A 25,644-nucleotide genomic window follows, 5' to 3' on the forward strand; every position below is an offset into this window, starting at 1 on the left:
TTCGCTCTTGATCAGCATAGCAACAGCTTTACAGCTTACAACTAAGAAAGCGATTTCTTGAACCTGAATTGTACTGCGCATTATATGTGAGATATAATTGTTTGTTGCTTTTCTCCATCAAAAACCAGGGTGCACATTATACTCGCATGCACACTATATATGCGTAAATACAGTATAACAGTCATGTGTGCATTTATCTCCCCAAAAAGAAGGCAGCGAAGAGTCAGATTGTGTTAAATGGTCGGCTTTCAATTTTGCCAAAGTTCCCAGGTTCGAGTTCTGCTCTGGACACAGGTGTTCATTGTGAGCTCTTCATCAATTGTATCTAACAACCACTCATCTTCAATTAGCTAGAAATGATGGGAAAGCAAGGTGAAAGAGAAACAAAAAATACATAAATCTCCACCAAAGAGAGAGTGTGAATTTCATTGCATGCGTCACTCTAAAGCAAAACTTTTAATTCACACTGAGAAAATAACATGGAGAAAAGTAACCTTGCCCTATAAGGTCATTTAATTATTATTATTATTATTAAAGTGTAACTTATATAGACTATTTCATGCAACTAGTATGGTTTATAGTTTTTAAAATGTACATTCAACTACAACACAAATTCACTTATTTTTCTTTATTTACTTCACATAATCTCAGATGTTCTCATACATACCCATACATACACTGTGATAATAAAAGCAAGCTGAGGGTGTATTCGACTAGAAGCTTAATGGACTAAAGCAAATTTTAAATACACTGTTTATTTCCTTTTTTGTATTTTGTAGACCTTCAAAATTGCTTTCCAGAAACACTAAAATACAAGCGAGGTGCAACAGTGATGTATCTTGCTTCTACTTGGAAGAGGATAACAGAAATTGTAAATAGAACCATAAAAAGCCCTACTATAAACGCCTGCCAGTAACACTGTATCACTTCAAGTTTCACTGGTAATAGTAATCTTTCATGACAAATACTTCATAGAGCTTCCATTAAAATCTGTTTCTTTTTAACAGTAGGTAGAAAACAGATCTTACATCAGCTACATCTAGTTCTCCTTTTTGTTATTGTTAATAGAAATTGAATGATAGCAGATTTAGAGCTTTCACAAACAGATTCTGAAAAATATTTTTTTTAAGTTAACAGGAATTTGGGTAAATAGCCTAAATTTGATACATTGTTATTTATTTACTAGCTTGTTCTTGTAGTTAATTTATTACTTATGTAAGATCTGTCTCATTACAAGGCAATCGTGGGTAATCATAGCACCATTTCATTATAATTCATTATCAGCTCAACATAGTAAAAGCTACTCACCTGCTGTCTTCCACACAGGAGACAGCTAATATTTTTTTTTCTTTCTGAAAATCTTTCACACCTATATTTCAATATACAAACACAGCAACCATTCAACATAAATAAATATTAGGAAACACAACTACCAAAGGAATTAGTGCAATTTAGATAAAAAACTAAAGTTTCATTATATAAATTAGGCCACTATAGTCTCTACAAAACATCTACAATGAAAATAAATACTTATTCAAATTATTGGAAATAAGATCCTAAATTAATTAATGAAGACTATAATAATCCAGGTTAGTTAAAACATTCACTATAAGAGTTCACATGAAAATGGAATATATAGTATTCCTATGCTGCCAAAACCCTAACAGCATTAGTATTGTACACTCTGCTACTGTTATTCTAAGTACAAAAATGGTATTCACAGTCAAATCGTGGCCTTCATGTCTTTTTTGACTAATTTTCTGTAAAAACAGAATTATTTTGTCTAGAAAAAAACTTTAATGTAATCACAATGCTTCCTTTCTACTTTTGTTCATTTTTGGTTCATCTGCCAATGACTAGCTCTTTTGGAACTGAAAACTATGCAGTTATTAATTTGTACTCCTACTGGAGCAAAAAGACTAGTATAATAAAAATGTATCTCCTAGAGTTTGCACAGGCATGATACATTACTCTCCTTGGTTGAATTTTCAGAGTAAATTTTTTTAAGCACCACATTTTATTTTACTATCTCATAGTCAATATAAAAAGTTTTGTCCCAAGACTACAACAATTTTTCTCCCAATATGTCAAACTCTATCGAAATCAATATTCATGTAAGATGTTATGTACATATCTATATATATATTCTTTATATAATTTTAACAATCCATTGCTCAACCAAAATAACGGGGCAAAAGGTACAGTACGTTATCACATCAACAAGATACAGTTCTTCCCATTTCTTTTCAAAAGGATTAACACTGAAAAGCAACGTTACAAAGTTAGAAAGACAGACTAAATATTAATACACTTACATATTACATATACTATGCTGATTGTAAGCTGCATACGTACTTGGACAATTTAAATAATAATGGAACGTTGCTATAAGATTAAATGTAAGTACACATGGACAGGTATGATGTGGAATGAATATACACATACCATCTAAATTCATTTTTTTTGTTGTTTGGATTTCAAAAAGTACATCTTTTTGGAGACAAATACTTTTTTCTATTTTTTTTAAATAACATATCAGTTAGTTAAACATATAACTAGCTAATATTTGCAGTTTAAGTGCTATTTTTGTTATCGCCTGTGAAGTAGAAAGGAGGGATTTTGTTCCACAGTAAGTGTGGATCACTTTGGACATTTTTAAATCATGAGTCTTCAACAAGGAAGGCATTCATATTTCTCAGCAAACACAGATCAATAGATATGTATTTCATTACCAACAACAAGTAAAGGTAACATACTGCATTTGAATTATGTCTGGTAACATAAAACAAGTCATAGATATTTGTGAAGACTCAATTGCAGATTTCTTTTAGAGAAAAAAAAAACTCTGATGAATATACTGGTATGAGAAATGTGTATGAAAAAAATAATTTCCAAAATGTTTGCTAATAAGCATAATAAAATGCATCTTAGAGTACAATAATATGTACGGAAATATTATAATTATTCAATGTACATTAAATAATTTAAATCAATGTAATTATTACATGCAAGGACACATAAAATGTAGTGTAGTCCATATAAATAAAAGCTTTCATTTAAGCATGTAAATAAATTGTACAAACTTTATGAACATAGTAAACAAAATTTACTGCACAAAGTGCATTTCTTGAATTGCATTTTTCATGTTTGTAGACAACTCAGTTCTGGATGAGTATTACAGTACTTATCGAAAGACATTTCCTGGAAAATTTCTGGAAAATATTTGTCATGTTTGGTTTAGATGTCATACAGTTAACCACTTGGACCCTCCAAAAGTTCAAAATTCAACAACACAAAAACATATGCTTGCATGCATTGCAAATACAATATACTTTTAAAATTCTTACAATCAGCACAAAGCAGCTTTAGGTCATTGCTTTGGAATCTACGATCAGTCTTCTTGTAACCACACTAATAATGCCTTAAAAATGCATACATAGAAGTTGCTCATCATAATTATGAAGTATATGAATACTGACATTAACAGACTAAATACTTCTTTTCAACATTTTGTCTCAAATATCCACTTATATACTTTCAAAAGCTCACAAGATTATTGAAAAATGTGTAAGTAGATACTTGAGGCAGTAATAAAGAATCTGGCTTATCATAGACAGTTTCTTAAAAGAGCAACAGTGATAACCCCTCAAATGCATTCAGCTGCCGTTACGTAATTAACACAAAGTCATTATAATTAAAGAAATAACAATAATGATGAGCACTCTAAATAATCTTTTAGCAAAACTCACTTAATAGTTAAAACAACATACCATATAAGTTATTACAGTCTTTCCATTCTCAAATAACACATAACCATCAATTAATTACTTCTTGTGTATAACTAATGTAATTAGCACCAACTTTTGCGAAGAAGCCATGCCTGCCAACACGTGCATGTATTATAAACATGCTACAAATTGATTAACAATGTATTCATATAAAACATGTTGGCACATAAATTAAGAAATTTTGCAAAAACATAGATAAGTGATAGATAATTTAACAGAGGAAGAGATTTCTTTATTTTACAATAACCTCATGGCAATTCCAAATAGAATAAATAAATAAAAATTATTCTTTAAAGTAATACTATTGATACAAAACTTAAACAACACATATGCATGATGCAACTTTCTACATCTATATCTAGTTATCACATCTGACAGATTTTTTATTGTGTTGACAGACATGCCTAAGACAAACATTCATCATTTTCTCACTCTCATGCAATTCTTCTACACATGCCTTCACCTTTCTCATGGTTTTGGCAAATTGGAAAAATCTGGTGACTTTTCTTACAATTGTTTTCTTTCTTCTTAAACTGTTAAGAGTCAGACTATGTTCCTCAAGGTTCGAGACTGAGCAAATCCATTTATGACACCTTAACAAATTATATTCTCTAGAACTTAGAGAATTTTGTTTCTGGGTTTACACTAAAGACTGCAGCTATAACAAATATGTCAAGGTGATTTAACTGAAAGAGGGTGACATAAAATTTAGTAAAGTAACTTTTGAATGTGTTTATGGTCATGAAGTAATTGGGAGAAAAGAACAACTTCCTCTTAAAAATCACCTTCATTTTGACTAACAATTTCTGTATTTAGAATTCTAACCGATATGCTGAGCAACTTGTTTCATGATCTTGTAAATTGATGGTACATCGACTGGCAGATGGAGAAAGATCAATCTTGCATTTAGCTAGTGTATCTTCATTCTCAGCGACCCAGTAGCCAAGGGTATCTGTATCATATGTAGGAATAATGGTAACCTCTGTAATGGAAGAATGAAAAAAATTTATCATGGTAAGTCCCAAAAGAAGTACACCCAGAAAATATCAGGTTGCAGGAAGTCCGCTTCAAAGATTTATTTGTATTATTAATGCATTATATGAATATATAAATGGTGGCCAATAATTCAGAAAAGAAGCATCCACATGTAGGATTTTTTCCAGGGAGGGGCAAGCAAGGTATATTTTTCTAGGGGGCAAACAAGTCACATTTTCCCCCATAATAGTGTTACACCGTGAAGAAACATTGCTCTAATTTGAAATTATCATGTTCATGCAATAATTAACACATATTCTTGTGGCTGAAATGAAATTATATGTGTGAAATATATACTTTTTGGTTGACTTTCATTTTCCAGGTTGGGTGGGCCGTGCCCCCAAGCCCCCTTCTGGACGTCCAAGAGCATCAACACAACATGAATGTATATTCTAGACTAATATAGAGAGAGAGAGAAAAGAAAGAAAAAAACGGGGAAGGGAAGAAGGGGGTGTTCTCTCTCTCTCTCTCTCTCTCTGAAGAAGAAGAAAAGAAGGGGGAAGAAGGGGGGGTTCTGGGGATGGGATCATCCCTGGTTCACTAATGGAACACACACACTGCAGGAAACAATATGCAATGTTTATTTATCCAGTAAAACAAAGAACCAACAGTATCAGTCAGTAACTGAAATCTCCAAGTGTTTTACACTGAAATATTGATTGATTTGATTTCTTTTACTTCACTTCCTGCCACTTTTGTCTAATTGTGAAGAGACATTGAAATATGTATAATGTGGAATATCTCAAGCATTTTGCATAAAAAGTGCATATGCTGGTATGTACCCAGCAATTCAATTAATTTAAATTGATCTTTGGTAACCACAAAGTTATTAGTTATTTAACGTCACTTTTGTGCCAATTTTGGTTAATTGGGAAAATGAGGACAAATGATGATTAGAGGAAATTGATGAACATCCATGCCTAGGTCAGGATTTGAAACCGGGAACTTTGGTAGCAAGATCAAAAACAGACTGCAAAGCACTCAGCCACTGAGCTGTCTTAGATCATGGTGAGAAACACTATGCAAATTATTTTGATTTTAACTACTTGAAGTAAACTAAAGGAATAACAAATACAAATTGGCCTCAAAGCAGGTTACAGGCAATCCTCAGAGTAGGCCACAGGAAAAAGTATCATAATTCCTTTTCCTGTGTTTCTTATTGGAAATATGATCTGTAACAAGTGATTCTGTTTCACATTTTTGCCCAGACTACTACAAAGTCCTTAGGCTAATTGCCCACATGAATATGTTTTTTTATTATTACTGTACTGTATTAAGATTGGCCTTATCTCTGAAAACAGATAGGATTAAATATTCTTCAGATATAAACTACTAATTGCTATTGTAAAATACAATTACTGCAACTAGCACGTATGATACCCAGGTTTGATTCCAGGGTGGGTGATTTCATGTGGGAATTTTCCGGCATAACTCTGGGGTTCACCCAGACTCTAAAAAATGGGCACCTGGGGGCAACTCTGGTTGGATAAAGGCAGACTGAAGTGTGGTACTGATTGTATCATCTTCACTATGGCCAAGATTGTGAATGCGTGGAGCCTTACCTCCACCCCCCCCCCCTTCACCACGTGACTTCATGGCATATTGTAATATGCAGTGGTAGCTTTATTTTCTTTTATTTTTAATGGCTATTAAGTATGCAAGGTGTTGAAAGCAGGGGAACAAGGAAGACACATAGTCTATAACAAATAAATAACTAACAACAAATATATGGAATAGTATTCTACTGAAATACTTTCAAAAAATTCTCTCAAGTATTAAATCTACGAGGCACATGTCAAAAAAAAAAGGCCGATAATTTTTTACTTGGGACTGGCAACACTGACGAAGCTGTGTGTGCATGGAAGCATGCTTTAGTATTATGTGCCTGCAACAGAGGTATATTTCTCAGTGTGGAGGTGTGTATGTGCGAGTAGCAGGAAGTTGAAATGGCTGCTGTAATAGAAAATCCTGCCAAATGCGAGGTGAGGTCGGTGATTAGATTTCTCAAAGCAAGAGGACTGAGTGCAGCTGACATTCATCAGAAATTGTGTGACATTTAAAGACCAACAATAATGAGTGAAGGGAAAGTAAGGCAATCGCCGTTTCACCATTACTGATCTAGGCAAGGAGTTTCCTAAAGTGTCTGATAAAAACATTGCACCGAATTGTAATGGACAATCTTGGTTATCGCAAACTGTATGTGAGGTGGGTGCAAAAAATGTTGAAAAACACTCAGAAAGATGAAAGAATGAAATCAGCATGTGCTTTTTTGGTCCGCTCGGAGAAGGATGGAGGTGACTTGTTTTCTCACATAGTGAATGGAGACGAAACCTGGATATTGTACGTCACTGGTGAGATGAAGCAGCAATCCATGCAATGGTGTCACTCCGATTCACCAAAAAAGAAGAAATTCAAGCAAACACAATCTCATCGCAAAATCATGGCAACTGTGTTTTGGGACCAAAAAGGTGTAATCCTCATGGAATTCCTGGAACCGGGATGAACCATCACAGCAGATGTGTATTGCCAAACACTGTTTAATCTGCGACGTGTCATCCAAAACCAGGTAAGAGGAATGTTACGATCTGGAATTCTGCTTATTCATGACAACGCCTGCCCACACACAGCTGACCCTACTGTTGCGACAATTCAAAAATTCTGATGGGAACATTTTAATCACCCACCATACAGTCCCGATCTTGCTCCAAGTGATTTCTGGCTTGCTTCGCAAGGTTTCGATGATAGTGAAGTTCTCAAGACATCAGTTCTCTACTGGCTGAGATCCCAGGTGGCAGATTTCTACGCAGAGGGTCTACGTAAACTTGTTTCACAGTACCAAAATGCTTGGAGCGTCATGGTGACTTTGTAGAAAAATTGCCAGGGTATGCATTTGTATAGCATAAAAATAGAAATTTTCTTGCTTGATTTTACTCTCTGTAATAACCAATCAGCCCTTTTTTTGACATGCCCCTCGTATATAACACATTTTTGTATGCAATGAAAAATAAACTAAAATGTTTTCAGGAACTACTAGTATGCTTGATAACAATGAAAAGTCAACGTGCACATTTAAAAGTTACCTTAAGGGAGTTAAAAATGTGTAGCAACATAAAATCACAAAAGTAGAAAGTTGTACATATGGGCGGGAAGCTATTGTTGATTGGAACAAAGGATTTCTGATGGGCTGAGAAAGAGCTTAATTTTTGTGGGATTTACTTCATAGGAAATAAATATGTTATTTTTTTGATGTTAAAGAAGTTTTACTTTCTTTACAGTCATCATATTTCTTTTACACACTAGATTTTCTTAGGTTTTGGCTGGAGGCAGAATCATTCCAGCATCCCAGCTTTTTAAGCTTTATACGTGAGTTGAAAGTCATTGAAAATTGAGTTGACATTGAATCCAGTTACTCTACAGTCTCTTGTTGCTGTACAATGGTGAACAAAGTTAATTCAGTTGAGAGTAATTGGAAGAAACACCCGGGGACATCTGGGCAAAGCATAAGCCACAATGTGATGGACAATTTTCACTTGCATCTTTCTTGCTTCCATACCTTTGTGGGTTATCAAGTTTTACTCCCAAGTTGCTCACATATTAATGAATATAGAAGTTTATGTCATGGTAATACTGATGAAAGTTTTCTAATTTACAATAGCAAAACCTGTGTGGCCTCACTTTAATATGTGCTAATCCCAAATTATATACATATAGGCTGTAAATAAAATAGTGTCATACATTTTCTTGACAATGGAAAAGGCCGATATGAATAGCAGAAAGACCAGGCAAGCTGGACAAATACTCAGGAAAAGTAAAGAAACATCTCACAATAAAATGTTGTTTGCTGCCAGATAGTAATATGATATGAACAATACATGAATAAAACTTACCTAAATCTTTATCATCCCATGTTTGCTTGGCTTCTAAGAGTGCGCTGTAAACTTCCTTGCTTGGCTCAATACCACTGAAGACGTAATATCTTGCTCGCACCTTCTTAAAAAATTCGACTTGTGTATAATTTGAATTACCATGGTGAGGAATATATGCTAAGTCAACATACACTGGAGAACCTAGGGATTTATATACGCGACTAGAGTCTTTATTGGATGAACCTTTCTTGTCCATTTTAGGAGAGTCAGGGCGTTTGGATTTCTCTTTGATAGGAGCAGTCCTGTTGTTTTCCATGATACCCTTCTTGAGCTGTAATATCCTCTTTTCCTTCTTTGGTGTGCCTTTCGTGTTGAGAATGTCTGACGTGTTGACCGTGGGAGGTGGTGCTGGAGCTGGTAGTCCCAGTGGCTTGCCCCACCCTTCAATCGGATCTTTCGGCAGTTGTGGGTCTTGGGGTTTTGTGGGTTGCAAAATTATAGGATCCTGAAGTCCAAATCCCTGTGGCAGTGCTGGAAAATCAGCAGGTGCACGGAGAGGATCAATTACACCAGTTTTTGCACTTTCATGAATATACCCTGTTGCTTGCCTGGTGGAATCTAATGCTTCTTTAGGATCATGATATCCAGTTTCCTGTTTTTCTTGAATAAATACCCTGTCTTGTAGCCCAGAGGCACTTGGCGATCGCTGGGAAGCTTCACTATCCCTGCTCAAACTGAATCCGGAACTTTCTGGTTCATCACCCGATAGAATATTACTACTTCTAAAATCCATATGGGTTAATCCATATGCACCCTCTTGGTCTAGGTCTTCGTCTGGCAAACTCCCATAAAAGGAACTGGTCATTGAAGAAGGAATGAACTGATCCTGGACACCCTTGACATCTGATTCTAGGGAACCATGGCTTTCGAAAGATGTTAAGGATGACTCTTTTAGATGGGTGTCTTTTAAGCTTGGAAGAGAAGTATCGTCTAGTTGCTGTGATACTATCTGTTGCTGGAGATTGTCTTTACGATCTTCAGGCTCAGAATGTGGTGATGTGGCTCTCTGTGAGGCGATGCTATTGACACTCCTTGGTGATGATGGGGCTATGTCTTTATCACTTAAATCACTATGAGAGGAGCCAGGTCTGTCTTCTGTAGCACTCAATTCACTGCGAGGGGATAAAGATCTTTCCTCTCCTGTAGTGGGATATTCTGGTATTTGGCTAACATGGGCTTCAGGTTTAGCTTCTGTGGTAATGTGTGTTATGCTTTCATGCACAGATTCCTTCATGCTAATTCCGTTGGTGACCTTCTCAGAAACCTGTTTAGCATCTGCTTTTGTTGTAACTTTTATTTTGTCCACTTTCGGACTGGGTGTTCCTTGATCTTTAAGTTCTTCAGTTTCAATTTCCTTTTTCAATTTTTCAGGTGATCTTTCAGTTTCATCTTTCTTTGTAACTTCTATTTCACTTGGAATATGACTTCCATTTGTAATAGATGTGGCAGTTGACACTGAAATGTCCTTAAGATTCTCTTTGTCTGATGAATCCTTTTCTACTTCACCCTGGTTTCCATTTTCCTGAGGTTTATCAGAGACATGGATGTCTTCAGTCGTAGATATGATGGAACCTACTTGGTCTGATGTTGAGGATGTAAAATCGCCAAAAGTTACGTTCCCAGTTGGAGATAACTCAGTCTCTTCACCCCCGTCTTCACTGCTAGCAGTTACCAACATTCTTCTCACTGTTGACTGTGGAACTGAGGAAGACATAGCTGAAGTCACAGCTGAGGAGGTAGAAAGTTGCTTTTCTAAGACCTCTTCCTTAGGAATTCCTACTACTGATTCTTGTGAAGAGGAAGAACTTTCTTTACTTTGTATTTCAGAGAGAATACCATCACCACCTATTAGTTCCGATGATTTTATCTCAGAAGGAGGTGGTTTTGGAGACGCAGGGGGTGAAGTTGATGATTTGCTTGGCTTCTCTTTTACCTCAGCTGGTGTAATTATTTCTTTGGTTGCAGTGTCTTCCTTGCATATTTCTTCTTGTTTTCCAGAAGAAGGAGCACTAGAACTCACTTCTGATTTGTGTGTGTCAACAATGCATGCTTCATCACTTACATCCTTCATTTCTGTTTTCTGCTGAGAAAGTTTGTCTTTGGGTGATTTTGGAGATTCTGGAGATGAGTCAGGTGACACCATAACATATTCTGGATGTTCTGCTGTAAGAGTACCATACACTGGTTCTTCTTCAACACCAGTGTCAATGTAAGGTTCACTATGTTGAGTAGGTGTTATCTCTGCTGGCACTTCACCAACCTTCTCTAACTTCAATTCCTTCTTTTCTGGTACTAGATCAGCTCCAACAATACTTTCCTTTTCTGTGGATACGTCAGTATCTTTAACTAATTTATCTTGTGTTGTTTCTTCTGACGTTTTATCTTGTTTCTGTTCTACAGCAGTATCCACAACACTTTCCTCCACCAGTTTGGTGGAAGGCTTCTCTGGTAACTGTTCATCTCCGGAGACAGTACTGCCTTGCAGTTGTTCAATAATTTCAAGATAGGTAGCAGACAATGCATCCTGAGATTTATCACTTAAATCATCGTGGCTTCCGTGAGATAAATCGCTGACTATCTTCGCATCATCTTTTTGATCTTTCTCCTCTTTTTCAAAGGATGCCTTAATATCTTCCTGATCTTTGTTCAGGGATGTTGGTAATTTACTATCATCCACGTCAGATAATGATGTGACTGTTTCACTTTGCACTTCTTTCTGATCCATCGCAGACAAGTTTTCCTTAAGCTCACATGGTTTAGTTGAAATTTCCTTTCCTGCTACTTTGCATTCATCAACAGTTTCTTTCTCGAGCAGATTATTTGAAACTTCATTGGTCAATTGCATTTCAATATCTTCTTTTGTAACCTCAGATTTTTGGCCATTTAATGTACATTCTTTTTCCTTGGAAGACTCAACTTCATCTAGTTGTTTCCTTGTGTCTATTATTTCTCTTTCTAAAACTTTGCTTATATCCTCCTTTACCTTTTCCTTGCTGTCAATGGCTTCTACTACTGATGTTACAAGTTTTTCATCATCTTCAGACTTTCCAACATCTATGTCGCTCTTTACCTCTATTGTTTCTTTAATTTCATGGGTATCTTTGACTTCGGTTTCCTCAAGTATTGTCTTGGTTTCCTTTGCCTCAAGGAATATTTCTTGAATTTTTTGAGCACTAGTAACTATTTCAACCTCTTTTTGCGTTACAGGCTCTTCGTTCTGAATTTCAATTTTCTCAGAATCTTTTCTACACGTATCTATCATGGCTTCTTTCATATCTTCTGTTACCTTTTTTGTATCTGTTTCTTTAATTTCTTTGTCCAGAGATTCTTTTATTCCCTCTGTTGGTTTCCCTTCAGAAATATGGGATGTAATTTCCTCGCTTGTAGCAACAGTCTCTCTGGTGGCCTCTACAGTTTTAAAGTCAGTTTTATCAATTTCCTCTTCCGCGATTTCTTCATATGCTTCAGTAACTTCAATCTTGGTAATAGGGTCTTCCTTCCCAATGTCAGTTGCCTTTGTGAAACCATGTATTGGCATACTAGAAATAATCTCAACTTCTTTTTCTCCTGTTTCCTTTTCCTTGTCTGTTTTCTTGTCCATAGGTATATCAGGGATAATTTGGGATTCTACAGATTTCTCAATGTCTTCAATTATATTTTGATAATCCTCTTTTTGTAATTCATTTTCTTTAGATGTAGCCACTTTACTTTCTGTTTCTGCACTATGTTCACTCTGTACATCTGTTATTTTCACTGCAGTAACAACCTCCTGTGTTTCAGTAACAGCAAGTTCACCTTTAGAAACTTCCTGCTTTTCATGAGCCTTCACATCTGGAATGGATATATCTTCTTGCTCCACATCCTTATGGTCCTTGATGGCTTGTTCTTCATCTACCTTTTTCTTTTCTTTTATATCTTTGGCTTGCACTACTTCTGGGAGTACACTTTCAGAAACATCCTTAACAACTTTATCTGTTTTTAGTTCTTCCACATCTTCTCTTATCTCAAGCTCTTGTTCTGCTACTTTTTCATTTTCTGGCTGGGAAACATCAGATAATTTGGTTTCTTTCTCTGGAATTACTTCTATTGTCTTGGGTTTAATTTCATCTTCACTAACATCAGAACGTTTATCTGTATCACCTTCCTTTGTTGCAAATGATGATGGAAGATCTATGGTTTTGTCAGTGACTTTTTCAGTTTGTTCAATATCAGATTTTTCTTCCACTTTTACTTCTTTTTCATCTTTTTCAAGCGTAGTTACTACTTGAATATCTGTTGTTTTTTCAATATCTGCTGCTACTTCAGAAACTACAACTCCTGGCTGTTTACTTTCTTCAATATGTTTTGTAAATTCTTCTGTTATGATGGGTTCTATTTCTTTTATTGCAACTGTTTCTGCACCACCTGGTTCAGAAAGTGTTTCAATTTTATTGATCTCCTTGATATCTGTAATTGCTTCACTTTCCTTTTCTTTCGGCAATTTCTCCTTTTCAGCTTCAATGGAATCTTTAATGTCCAAAACTTCTAATTCTTTCTCTGCTACTTTATCCACTGCTTTAGTAACTTCCACATCTTCATTTTGCTTAGCTTGAAGAATATCTTCAGCATGTTTTAATTTAACTTCAGGAGTTTCTGAATCTTTTATGTCTTTTTGTGTAGGAGTAGCAAATTGAATTTCCTTAGAAGTTGCATCTTTTTCTTTTTCAGCTGTTTCTGTTGATGCTAGTGAACTTTGAATCAACTTTTCAACTTCTCCCTTACTTTCTGATGTTCCTACTTCCTCTGCTATAACTGTTTCTATTTCATCTACAGGTTTCTTCGTGGACTCTACTTCACTAACTACAGCAGGAACTTTATCCTCTTTCATAACTGAAATATATTTTTCTATGTTATCCTCTGTTGTCACTGTTTCATGCTTGATGTAATCTTTTTGCGGAAGATCAGGATCTTTAATTTCTGCATCTTTACTTGGAACTTTTTCGATTTCTTTTTCTAGAGTTTGAATTTCTAGTTCTTGTTTTGCAGTAATTTGAGTGGGCACAGCTTCATCCTTGACTGGTTCTTGGGTTTCCTTGGTATCAATTGGAGTGGTCCTCTTATCATCCTCATGCAACTGAAGTTTTCCTTTAATCTCTAACTCTGGAGATTGTGGTCTTATATCCAATTCTTCAGTTTCTTTACCTAGCTTTTTGATAGCCTCTTGTGATTCCTCGAATTGTTGATCAAAGTCTTCAGTTTCGTATGTGCCTGGATCAACTTCTTCATGAACAGGAAGATCTGCTACCTCATCTGGAGTTTTTACTATATCTCTCTGATGAGCCATAACATGTATGTTTTGTTCGAATGGTGCTGCATGAGGAATTGGTGGCAATTTTGGTTGTTCAATTTTTGGAGCAATTTGTATTTCTTTCTCTTTCGTTTCTTCTTTAACAATTTTTTCTTCTATTCCTTCTTTTATCTCATCAAGAGGGATTCTTTCATCTTCAGGTAATGTTGGAGCAGTTGTTGCTGCTGATTCTATTGTTGAAAATTTTTCATCTGGTTGGCTCTTGGTAGTTTCTTCTGTAAACTTTTGTTCAATTGCGTCTCTTGATGGCGTATCTTTAACTTCAATACTTTCATGTTCATCAGAAGCTTTGGGTTCTGTTGTTGAAGTGTCTTTTATTTGAAGATCCTCAATTTCCCTCATTTTTTCAGAAGACACGTCAATTTTTTCTTCAGACTGAGCTGATGCTTCCTTAGATTCACCAACATCAACTGGAGTTTTCTTTGCCTCACTGGATTCTTTTGAAAGAATTTCAGGGCTGACTTCTTCTTCTTGAGGTTTTTCAGCTGCTTCTTCTGTGCGAAGAGTTTTTGAAACTATTTCTGTGGCAGAAGTAATAATGTCCTGCACTTGTTCAACTAATTTTTCTTTATCGGCTGCAACCATTTGATCTTCCTTCGTATCTATATGTAAATCTTCGACTTCATCTGCCTTAACTTCTTCTGTTTCTGGAATTTCTTGGCTTTCCTCTGCCTTTTCAACTCCTGGTGTCTCAATTCCAGGCTTAACTTTAGCTTCATGTACAGGTTCCACTTCAGCGACTTTTTGATCTTCAGGTTTTGAGATTTCTTTCTCTGCTTCCACGCCTTCTATAGTTTCTGGAAGTTTTACCACATCTGGTTCATCTGTTTTTTTTATTTCTTCGATAGTTTCTTCTTGAAATTCAGCCTCTTTAACTTCATCTCTATCTTTCTCAACAACTGGCCGTTTTTCCTTTTCTGATTCCTCTTCATCCTTTTGATACTTTTGAAGTTCAGGTTCTTCTTCGTCTTCTTCCTCTTCCTCCAAATCTTTTGCTTCCATATCTTCAGGAACGTGAGACTCCAAACTTTCAGGTTCATGTGTTGATTCTTCTGCATATTGATCAATTTCCTCTTTCTCTATTATTAAATATTCATCTTCCTCCTCCTCTTCCTCTTCCTCTTCTTCCTCTTCATCTTCACCTTCTTCTTCATCAACATCTTTTTCTTCCAAGTCTCTTGATTTTCTTGATTCAAAGTCTAATTCTGCTTTAAGAGATTTTTTCTCGTCAATTGGAGCAAGGTCCTCTTCTTCAATTTCTTCTGTTTCATCACCTTCATTTTCCAAGTCTTCTTCATTTTGAACTGATTCTTTAGTATCATCTTGTTCTACATGTTTAATTTCTTCAACATCAGCTTCCTTTTCTGAATCTACAACTTCTTTTTCAAAAGTTAACACTTTTTCCAAAGTCATTACCTTTTCTTGCTCTACTTTTGATTCTTTTTCATGGCTCACTATTTTTTCTTCAGGTTCTTCTTCAAGTTCTACTTCAGCTTCTACTTCAGCTTCAACTGTTTCTGTCGTTTCGACTACTGCCTCTTCTTTCTGAATTATTTCTTGAATTTCTTCATGTTCTTCAGGTTCAGATTCTTTGACCTCTTCCTTAGTTTCCTCTGTAACAATTTCTTCTTGCTTTATTTCCTGCTCAGATTCTTCTGAAACACCATTCACAAGAGGTTTATCTTCTTCAGGAGCTTTTAGTATTGTTGTATCTTGGTCTACTGTAGATGGTGTGGAAACTAATGAATCCGTAGGCTTTTCCTCCAATCCTTCTTTTGTCTTACGAATTACACCATCTTTATCAGACTTCACAGATGGCGTTGGTGTGCTCTTAGGTGTGCTCCTTGCAGACGATGATTTAGCAGGAGACCCTGGTGGCCGTGGAGTTTTTGCTGGAGACGAAGGTTTGGATCTTCGGCTAATTGGTTTCTTTTCTGCCCTAGGCTCTTGATCCTTTCTAGCACTTCTTGTGGCATTTGCTCTAGATGTTGATGCAGCTGTTGCTCGTGACACATGGTATTTTGATTCAACCACTTTTCTGTTTGTGGCCTCTTTGGTGCTTTTGGCAGGCGTTGCTGTCGGTGATGGCCGGCTTCTTGTTAACTTAGCTACAGCTGTAGTTTCAGCTTTGCTTGCAGTTCCGTTCAGTTTCGGTTCTGATTTCTTTGGCGTTGAGGGAGATGATTTTGTAGTTTCAGTCTTTCTTTCGCTTGCTTTTTTACGTTCTACTGATCTTGATGGTGGTTTGGAATCAATCCTTGATTTTACACTTCTAGTGTCTATTTTTGATTTGTGTTCAGATTTCGGTCTTTGGTCACTTCTTACTTTATCTTGCTTGGATTCCGTTTTAAGACTTCTCTCCAAGCTGACATCCTTTGTTCTTTCATGTTTTGCATCCTTACCATCTGTCTTCATTTTCGGTTCAGTTCTTGAGGTGAGTTTTTCGAACTTTGGTTTGCCTTGAGCTAGAGATTTGGAACTAGGTCCTGTGGAAGCTGGACTCGAAAGAGGTCTTGTTTGCTTAATTTCTAATGGGCTGCTAGCCTTGAGTGGCTTACCATCAGGAAGAAACTTCTCTATTATTCTCCCTTTACCTTTGGTCACTGTAGGAGATATCGACCTGGCCGAACAGACAGGATACTTAAGGAATTCTAGGTGCTTCAGCTTGTCCAATCCTTCAAAGATCTTGTGCTGTGGCGTGCTTCCGGGAAATAAAATTCTTGTTATTGTATCATTTGGATTTGCAGGTTGCCAGACCAGAAGAGCGCATATGGACACCAGGTTCTGCAAAGGAAAGTGAACCTCTTTGCCGTCAATTTTAAAACTTGTTTTTGCTGCTCCAAAAAGGCTCGATTCAGAATTCCATTTGGCTAGAAATTCTTTTACCTCTTTGCTGTCCTTGGAAGGACTTAAGACATACATGTCTAGAGTTCCATGGCCAACTTTGTGGTACAAATTTATAGGTTCCACGGTATTGTCTCTGTAGCAAGGATGTGGCTTCAGATTTAAATGTCTAAGATTTCCCACTATCTCATGTCCTTCATCAACGATATTAATTACAAGGTTGTCATTGTCCTTATCACCGTCAGGGGAGTTTCTTTTCTCGATAACATTGCAGAAGAAGTGGCCTATTTGTGGGTAGACATGGCTAATTCGTTTTCGTTTAAGAACGGCTGCGATTCCATTAGTGTTGTTGTTGTTTAGTCTTGTGACTAGAACAGCGTCGAGTCTGTCCAAGTGTCTTGTGAAATCCCAGAAGCAGGCTTTCCTGTTGAAGCCGCCGTCAACCAGCATGTTGAAGCCGTTGATGCCGAAGAGAGCGGCGTCCCCTTGGCCTCCTGGAAAGACGTACAGGGTTGGATGGCTGAACCGGATGTTGCCAACAACATCCGACGGTTCAAGAAGCTGCTCGATATTTATTGGCTGGAGGAAAGGTGAAATGTAGTTGAGGAATTTGGTGATGCCGGGAGCTGTCGCCATTTTGTCGTCTGGATTGACACTGATTTTGCAAGACTTGCTGAAAGACTCCTTGGTGAGCCTTGCAGAATTCCACTCGCCCTCGGGAGAGCAATGGATGTCGATTGTGATACAGTTTTCATATGCACGAAGGACGCGCTGGACATCATTTTCTCTGAATGCATCTACGAAATCCGCCAGAGAGAAGGTTCCATCCTAGAAAAAAAAATGCATTGGTAAAATGAATACTAATTTTGCAAAATAAAGCATTATAATTCTGTACAAATTATGAGCAAACCAAACTGAAATAAATCACACAATTCTTTCTATTTCGTTATTACATGTCGGTCTTTTACCTCTTAGTTTCAACGCGGCAACACGATGAACTGATAAAATGGATGATATGACAGGAAGAGTGATACATCAATGTCTCACCAGGTTTTGAATCTGGAACCTCTTGCTATATACCGCGATACATGGACTACTCCATCATGGAGGCAAGAATATACTGTAGATTCTTCAAGCATTTCATTTTAAAAGCAACAGGAATAAAGGTGTTATGATGAGTTCTTTTGATCAGTATTCAGAAAGTTACTTTTTTTAAAAATACCGAGTTACAGCTGCTTTGTCCAAAGAGGAACTCAGTTATAATTTCTCATTTAGGAAATAACTACAGTCTCCATTACATTAAAAAATAGTTTTTTATTCTCGATGTTAACAAAGCATCTGGCATTGATTTAATACCAGCTAAGTTAATTAAATATGGTGGGAATTAGTTAATATGTCAAATTCATAAATTAATTTCCTTACTCTCTCTATATAAAAATGGATGTATGTGTGCATACATGTTTGTTCCGGCATAACTCTCGAACGCCTGGAGCAATTTCAACCAAACTTGGAACACGTATCACTTGCAATCTCGAAAGAAATACTGTGGGGGAAAGACCCCTGGCACCCCTAGGGGTGGGGGTGGGAGGGGGTGACATAAAAATAATCGAAAACGACCGATATTAGTGTGGAATCCATAGTTTTCGGGGTCGCTAAGATGAATAGTGACACTCCTAATGGCGTTCAACTCCAAGTCCATCACCTATCGGGATGGAAGTTGAGAGGGGGTGAAAATTAAATGTCAAAAATGATAAAATTAGTGTCGAATCCATAGTTTTTGGAGTCGCTAAGCTAATTGGTGAAATTCATGATGACCAAACTTGGTTCACATATGACTTACAATGTGGAAAGAAATACTGTTGGGGTAAGACAGGGTGGGGGTGGGAAGAGGGGTTACATGCAAAAATAATCGAAAACGACCGATATTAGTGAGGAATTCATAGTTTTCGGGATCACTAAGATGAATAGTGACAATCCCAATGCCGTTCAACTCCAAGACACTCCTGGCACCCCTAGGGGTGGGGTAGGAAGGGGGTGACATGTAAAAATAATAAAAAACGACCGATATTAGTGTGGAATCAATAGTTTTAGGGGTCGCTATGATGAATAGTGACACTCCCAATGACGTTCAACTCCAAGACAACCCTGGCACCCCTGGGGGTGGGGGTGGGTTGGGGGTGACATGTAAAACGACCGACATTATACCGCGTTTGTTACAACCTGTCCCGTTTCCCGCGCTAGCGATCGCTCGACAGTTTCGGTGCCAATGAGAAACGAGGAAAAAATCGTCTGCTGGGCAGCGAGGAGCGAATGGGAGCCACAAGAGAGGCGCTTACGTAGACGCTGTTGCGACGTTGCGTATTTTAATTGGCTGCCTGGCTTTGACTTTCCCCAGCACGGAGAAAAGCCAGCGGCCAGCTAGCGCGGGAACCGGAACAGGTTGTAACAAACGCGGTATAGTATGGAATCCATAGTTTTCGGGGTCGCTATGATGAATAGTGACACTCCCAATGACGTTCAACTCCAAGACAACCCTGACACCCCTAGGAGTGGGGTGGGAAGAGGGTGACATGTAAAAATAATAAAAAAACGACCGATATTAGTGTGGAATCCATATTTTTCGGGGTCGCTAAGATTAATAGTGGCACTCCCAATGACGTTCAATTAAAAACAGATTAATAAATTTAGTTAGCGTCAATTCAAAATATGATAGACTTAAGTTAATTAAGATATGTTTTCCAGAATATTCAGTCTTTAAGCATTATGAAGATTAAGGTAAATTTTGCATCGAGTTCGTATATACTTAATTTTGAAAGATTGTTGATAAATCCTGACATTTAAACACGAGAAACCAAAATGAAAATAAGAGAGATATTAAATGTTATTGGTAAATACTTTGCCGTCCATTACATTATTAGAATACGGACAATACTCACTTGTAAAATCCAGGAGCCGTTCCCGGCGAATGTGTAACCAGCATGTATGAGATGTCTGTGTCGAGTAAAGCTGGACAGAAGGTTCTTAACACACTGAAGCAGTGTGTTTACTTGTGGGTGGATTAGCACTTCAGTCACTAAGTTTTCAGTCGCATACTGGATGAGGCGTTCACCTGCAACAGAATATGATTAATCATTAAAAAATGAAATTATAAAAATAGAAAAGAATTACACACACGCAATATTATATATATATACACACACACACACACACACACATATCCACATACATACATACATATACACACATATTTACAAGAAGATGTACTAAAACTAGCATTGTTTGGAAGTATCAATTACTTTTTTGAGAATTATAACTACAAGAACTACCTGTTAAAGAAATAGCTGTAACTGTAATACACTGTAATTATTTTTTTGCAATAGAAGTAACGTTGTCAACAGATACTTTTAAAGTTACTTTATGATCCATAAATTTTAACTTGAAAATTTGTAATATGAGGGAAGAGTTAAATCTGACAACCCTTGTTTCCAACTATGTGTCCTCTCTGGATGCTAAGGTGAAATAATTTTAGTTGAATCTCAGAGGAGTTATAACTAGGGTGATCCCAAACGATTATCCCCCTCTCTCGTGAAAAATCAGTTCGACATAATTATAAAAGTATTGTTATAATTAACGTATTATTATTATTTATTGAAGGATGGTCACATAAATAATACATCATAAACAATAAGTGAAATATGATCTTCCGTTGTTGAAAGGTATTAATTATTATCTTACATTCTGTTTCCGGTCCCTTTTGATTAACCTTTGATGTTAATCCTACGCTGAAGTAGAGGAGTGCCGGAAGTAACAACGAATCTTCCTGAAAACAGCTTTATTCTTCACCAACCGTTTACAAATCTCCAGAAAACCTTAACACCCACACAACGCGAGATTTGTCTTTTGCGTTTGTGTCAATATGCAGAAGTTTAAATTCTTGTTGCAATTCCGTACTGAAACTGCATGTACGCTTCTTGCACATGCTTCTTCACTGCTCTACAAATAACGAAACACACAAAACAATACAATATCTTTTTTTTTTTTAAAAAAAAATAATAATAAATATATATATATATATATATATATATATATATATATATATTTTCGAATCTAAATTGTTGCTCATTCAATTTCGACCTTTCAGCACAAGAAAAATTAGTATCCAGGCGAGTTTAATTGCATTGCTTTCTCATTTCTGTCAAAATGTAGAGTTGACCCTCTGGACCCAAGTCACTCGTATATATTTTCGAGAAGGGATGAACATTATTATCAACAGTAACTACAACAAAACATTCAAATAGTGAAATTCACACAAAAGCTCATTTCTTCACATAAATATTTTTCCAGAAGGTTCGCTATTCCGCCGTTGGTCACTCCAAATGTTTCGTATTTTCACAAATATTTATTCCAATTTACAACACGCATATAAACCATTTTTCTTGTTCAGCACCAAATGTTTAAACACAATATTCATTCTACATTAATATTTATTATATATTTGTTTATATATAAATATATATGAATTGTTGAATGTAGCTCAATTCTTCTTGTAAGAACTTGCTATGAAAATGATGAAGCGAGAAGATAGTTCCCTATTGTCAAACTTATTACTTTCGAATTATTGTATGGCGGCATCTTCTTCTTAAAAAATATTGTTTATAATTTCTTGATCGGAAGCTGGGCACATTTCGTCAATTATAAATAAAGCGAGTGGCATAAAAATGGGCTTCTATAAGTGCAACGAAACTAATTCTACATTTTATTTTTTTTAAAAATACAAACACATCATCTACATCCTTACATTTGCGAAATATGCACAGTCACGTTCGTGTTTTGAAAAGTACGTCCTACAGGTGACCACCATTTCGTCGTTGACACTCGCACAGTCTGTGACCGAAATGGTCCGAGCACGTTCCAACATTTGACTAGAAATGTTTCTGTTGGTTTCTGCTTCAATGCACTTCTCATAGCTTCAAAGTTCTTCACCCACATCCTGATTGTATTGTCTTTCGACATTAAAATATCGTGGATGTTCTTCTCTCGGAGCGGCAACAGTGTCACCATTTTTATAAATTGCTGTCACAGCCACAGCAAGTTGAGTTTCGCTCCAGCGATTCATATCTGTAATTGGCGTACATTGGTGCAAATGACAATAAGTGTTGCCAACACCATTACAGAAACTCTATTAACGAAAACAACATGTTTATGCTACACCCTGTCTGAAATGGTACTCTTGTACGAAACGAATCAAGTTTGCTTGAACAAATTGATATTTGGAAAATACTCGTATCTTTTACAAATCACTGACTATTATTTATGGGGGAATAAAGTCACTCCTGGTAGAACCACTTACTTGCATCCCCCGTTGTTTCCCACCCTAGCTGCTGAAGAGGTATACATTTGAAGCTGTCGTAGCCGCTCGTAAAGAGAAATTACAGCCTTTATTTCATAAAATAGGATAAATTTGAAGAGTATATTTCCAAAAATCTGGATTAATGTATGATGCGAAAGCTGAACGGAAATTCAGCGCTAAATTTGTCCGATCTCCATCCATCTGGATTTACAGTTCTTTCAGTTTACCATTTGAGAAGATGAATAATTTCCACCTTCCTGCCACTTCAGCACGAGACTGCATATATCGGATTAATTTGCATCCTTATTTGCATATTTCTCAGGGGAAACTGAAAAGAAAGTCATTTGCATAGCGAGAGGGGAGGAACGCAACGGAGATAATCGAGAGGACCGTCACGCGACACATATGTTGCAACTTACAAGTAATGATCCCTTCAAACTCATTCATGACTGGCCGACCTCCGTGGCAGAGTAGTCAGCACAGAGCGCTACGACGCCAGGAGTGCCGAGTTCGAATCCCTTCCTGAACATGGGTGTTCTCTTGAGTGTACCTTCATCAATTTCAGATGTCAAATAAATCAATCAAGTATGTTTCTTTGTGTGTGGGAAATTAAGTAATATAGAGTACCAAAGTGTAGCTAATAATAATTTTACAAGACGAAACATCTTTAGTGCATCTTTCGACATGTATTCATTAGTAACATATGCATATAAGACATGGTGGGGGTTACACACAATATCTGAAGTAACACTGTAAATCATTTTAACATTTAAATGCCTTTTCATACTGTAGGAAGAAATTTCACTGAAATATCCAACTGGTATAGATCAGTTCCTGAAAGAGCACTGTTTTCATTTGAATTCCCATAGTTCCTGAGTTAGGAAGTTCAGTCTGAGTTAGTTTGTCGGAACACACCCAAAATAATTTAGAGCGGTTAGGCTTCTAAAGCAAGAGATTTCACCATTAAATACGATTCTCTATTTCTGACAAAGCGTAGGTTTTCCAATGTTTGCAGTGTTCACTTGAAACGTTGTACTCGTTGTTACGCTTGTTATTTCAAGTGTTCTGTGTTGAGCTGGATGAGCAAGTGAGTCATTCTGCAAGTGGAAATACAAGGTTTTGTACTTTGAGTTTTCTTTCCAAATATATTCAGTTATAAACGTATTAAGTGTCCCCTTAATTAAACAAAGTTCTAAATAGGTGTGGGTGAAGTACTTCAGAACAATAGACAAGTGGTGTTTTCTTTAAAAGGAATCCTCCAGTCGCTTGCTGGTGCAACTGAGCTATTTTCTGAATTACGGCCTCCCTGATAATATAGTGGCTAACGTTGCAGTCTTATAATCAAGGGGTTTCGGGTTCGGATTCAGGTTGAAGCAAAGTGGTTCGGATCACACTTTAAACTGTAGACCCATTTCCGAGTTGCCTATCTGAGAATAGAGTTACTTTTCAGAATACGTAATCAACCCTTCAACTTGAGCATGAGTTACGTTTTATAACAGTAACTGAGCTACGCTCAGATATTTTTCACAATAAGAAACTATAACTGGATAACTTTTCTAAATGAGTAAGCACGAGTAACTTCTCAAAATGAGTAACCTTTGAGTAACTTTTCGAAAGAAATAACTAACTGAGTTATCTTTCGTAAAAAATAAAATCTAGCTGGATTACTTTAAATAATGAAAAACTTTGAGATGAGCAATTCTAACTGAGGTACTTTTCGCAACAAATAACTATATCTGATCTTCACTCAAGATATTTTAACAATAATCATGTAAGTTACATTTCAAAATGAATAACTGTAAGTCAGTTACTTTTCACAATGGAAGAAGTTCGCGCTATTGCCACGTCGGAGCACAACCGCGTGTGTTTGGAGGTGTAAGATAATTAAATATCTCGTTGTAGAGTTGTAGATATGGGACTCCATTTCTGGGGCCTGTAACGAACTTTCAATTCACACCATTGCCAGCTCTGTATCGAATGGAACTCGAAAGTACGGAGAGTACTGAGTTGCTCGAATTAGGCAAAGCAGTTCGATTGACGTTGCCACACAGTGAGCGGGAACCAGCGACTTTTGTCCCGCTCTCGCTTTGCTTTTCCAAAATGTGGCACCAGCAAATTTCTGCCCAGCCGCCTATTTTCATGGCATGCGTTTATTTAAGATACGTAACACAACTTTATCTGAGTAACTTTTTTGAAGCGAGGAACTATAACTGCGTAACATTTCACAATGGTAACTTGTTTGTACCAATATTTGAATGTTTTTTTGTTATGTTTCTTTTCTGCCTCTTTAGAGATGATTAGATGAAAGTGATGAAGACAAGCACACACACACACAAATGAACACCCATGCCAGGACTCAAACATGGAACGTCAGTGGCAAAGAGTCGACCACTGAACCCTATCGACCACCAAGGAGGTACAACGAGTAAATGAAGCAAATTTACTAAAAAGTGTAAAGAAAAAGCCAGGTTATTGTATTTACGTATTTCTCTAACACTTTTATTATTATTATGTAAATTGTTCCTGGAGCGATTCCAAAACTTATTATAATTAATGCATGTTTTTTTGTCGGTAGTACTACTTGGTAGGTCACACTGAAACTCTAAACAAAGCGACAAGAGATTCTATTCAAAACCCTTTCAATACCTCGAAGAAAGTTGGAGGAAATTATACTACCTCTCTTCGTTTGGAAGCCTTTCATAATTTTCGATTTTCTCTCTGACTTAGTTTCTAAGGTGTCTTATACGTGTATACCTGTCAAATGAATGCTGTATTTATTCCGCCCTAAGAGGAAAATATCGGTTAATTCAGAAGAGCAAAACTTTCACCTTGAATTCCCATTCACTGCCTCATCTCTTAGTGTGGATCTCTGAATGAACTTGGCCAGTTCAATTTAGAATTAAAGCTTTCCTCGCCAAAACTGTCTTCTCAGTTACAATACATTGTTACAAAGACAATGGAAAATTAATATTTTCTGCTTGTTGGTGGCCTTACCAAGATAACTTATTTATCAACTTATCCTCCCTAGAGAAGTGGTCAGCATCGAAACGAAGCCAGAGGTTCTCGGTTCGAACGCTGCTCAGGCATGGGTGTATCATTGTGTTTGTCCCATCGCCACTCCATCAGTTCATCATTCATCTTCATCGTCGCGATTAACCAAGGGGTACAAAAACATACAAATTAGAAACAGAAAATGCAACTGTGTAAAAAATTCAATATTGAATACTGATGACACAAATACAGAGACTCTGTGTCATGACAGAATGATGATGTGCTCGACAGGTTTGGTTCAAGTTACTTTCAAAGACATCTGAATTTTAGTTACATACAGTAGTTGAAAATCCAAGCCAGTTA

At 36.7% G+C, this 25,644-nt stretch overlaps 1 protein-coding gene across 1 annotated transcript in view; it reads right to left on the minus strand.

Annotated features, from left to right (window-relative positions):
• Positions 1–613: 613 nt before the first annotated feature.
• LOC145987840 (uncharacterized) overlaps positions 614–25,644 on the minus strand; it is a 277,367-nt gene continuing 252,336 nt past the window's right edge. Inside the window, exons 3-5 of the mRNA XM_083122582.1 lie at positions 19,877–20,049; positions 8,711–17,768; positions 614–4,770 (exon numbers count right to left, since the gene is read on the minus strand). Coding sequence (XP_082978708.1) covers positions 4,601–4,770; positions 8,711–17,768; positions 19,877–20,049 — 9,401 coding nt within the window. The 3' untranslated portion in view covers positions 614–4,600. The remainder of the gene's footprint in view (positions 4,771–8,710; positions 17,769–19,876; positions 20,050–25,644) is intronic.

This window comes from Lepisma saccharinum, chromosome 5 (genome assembly GCF_977018435.1).
Source record: "Lepisma saccharinum chromosome 5, izLepSacc3.1, whole genome shotgun sequence".
Lineage (NCBI taxonomy): Eukaryota > Metazoa > Arthropoda > Insecta > Zygentoma > Lepismatidae > Lepisma > Lepisma saccharinum.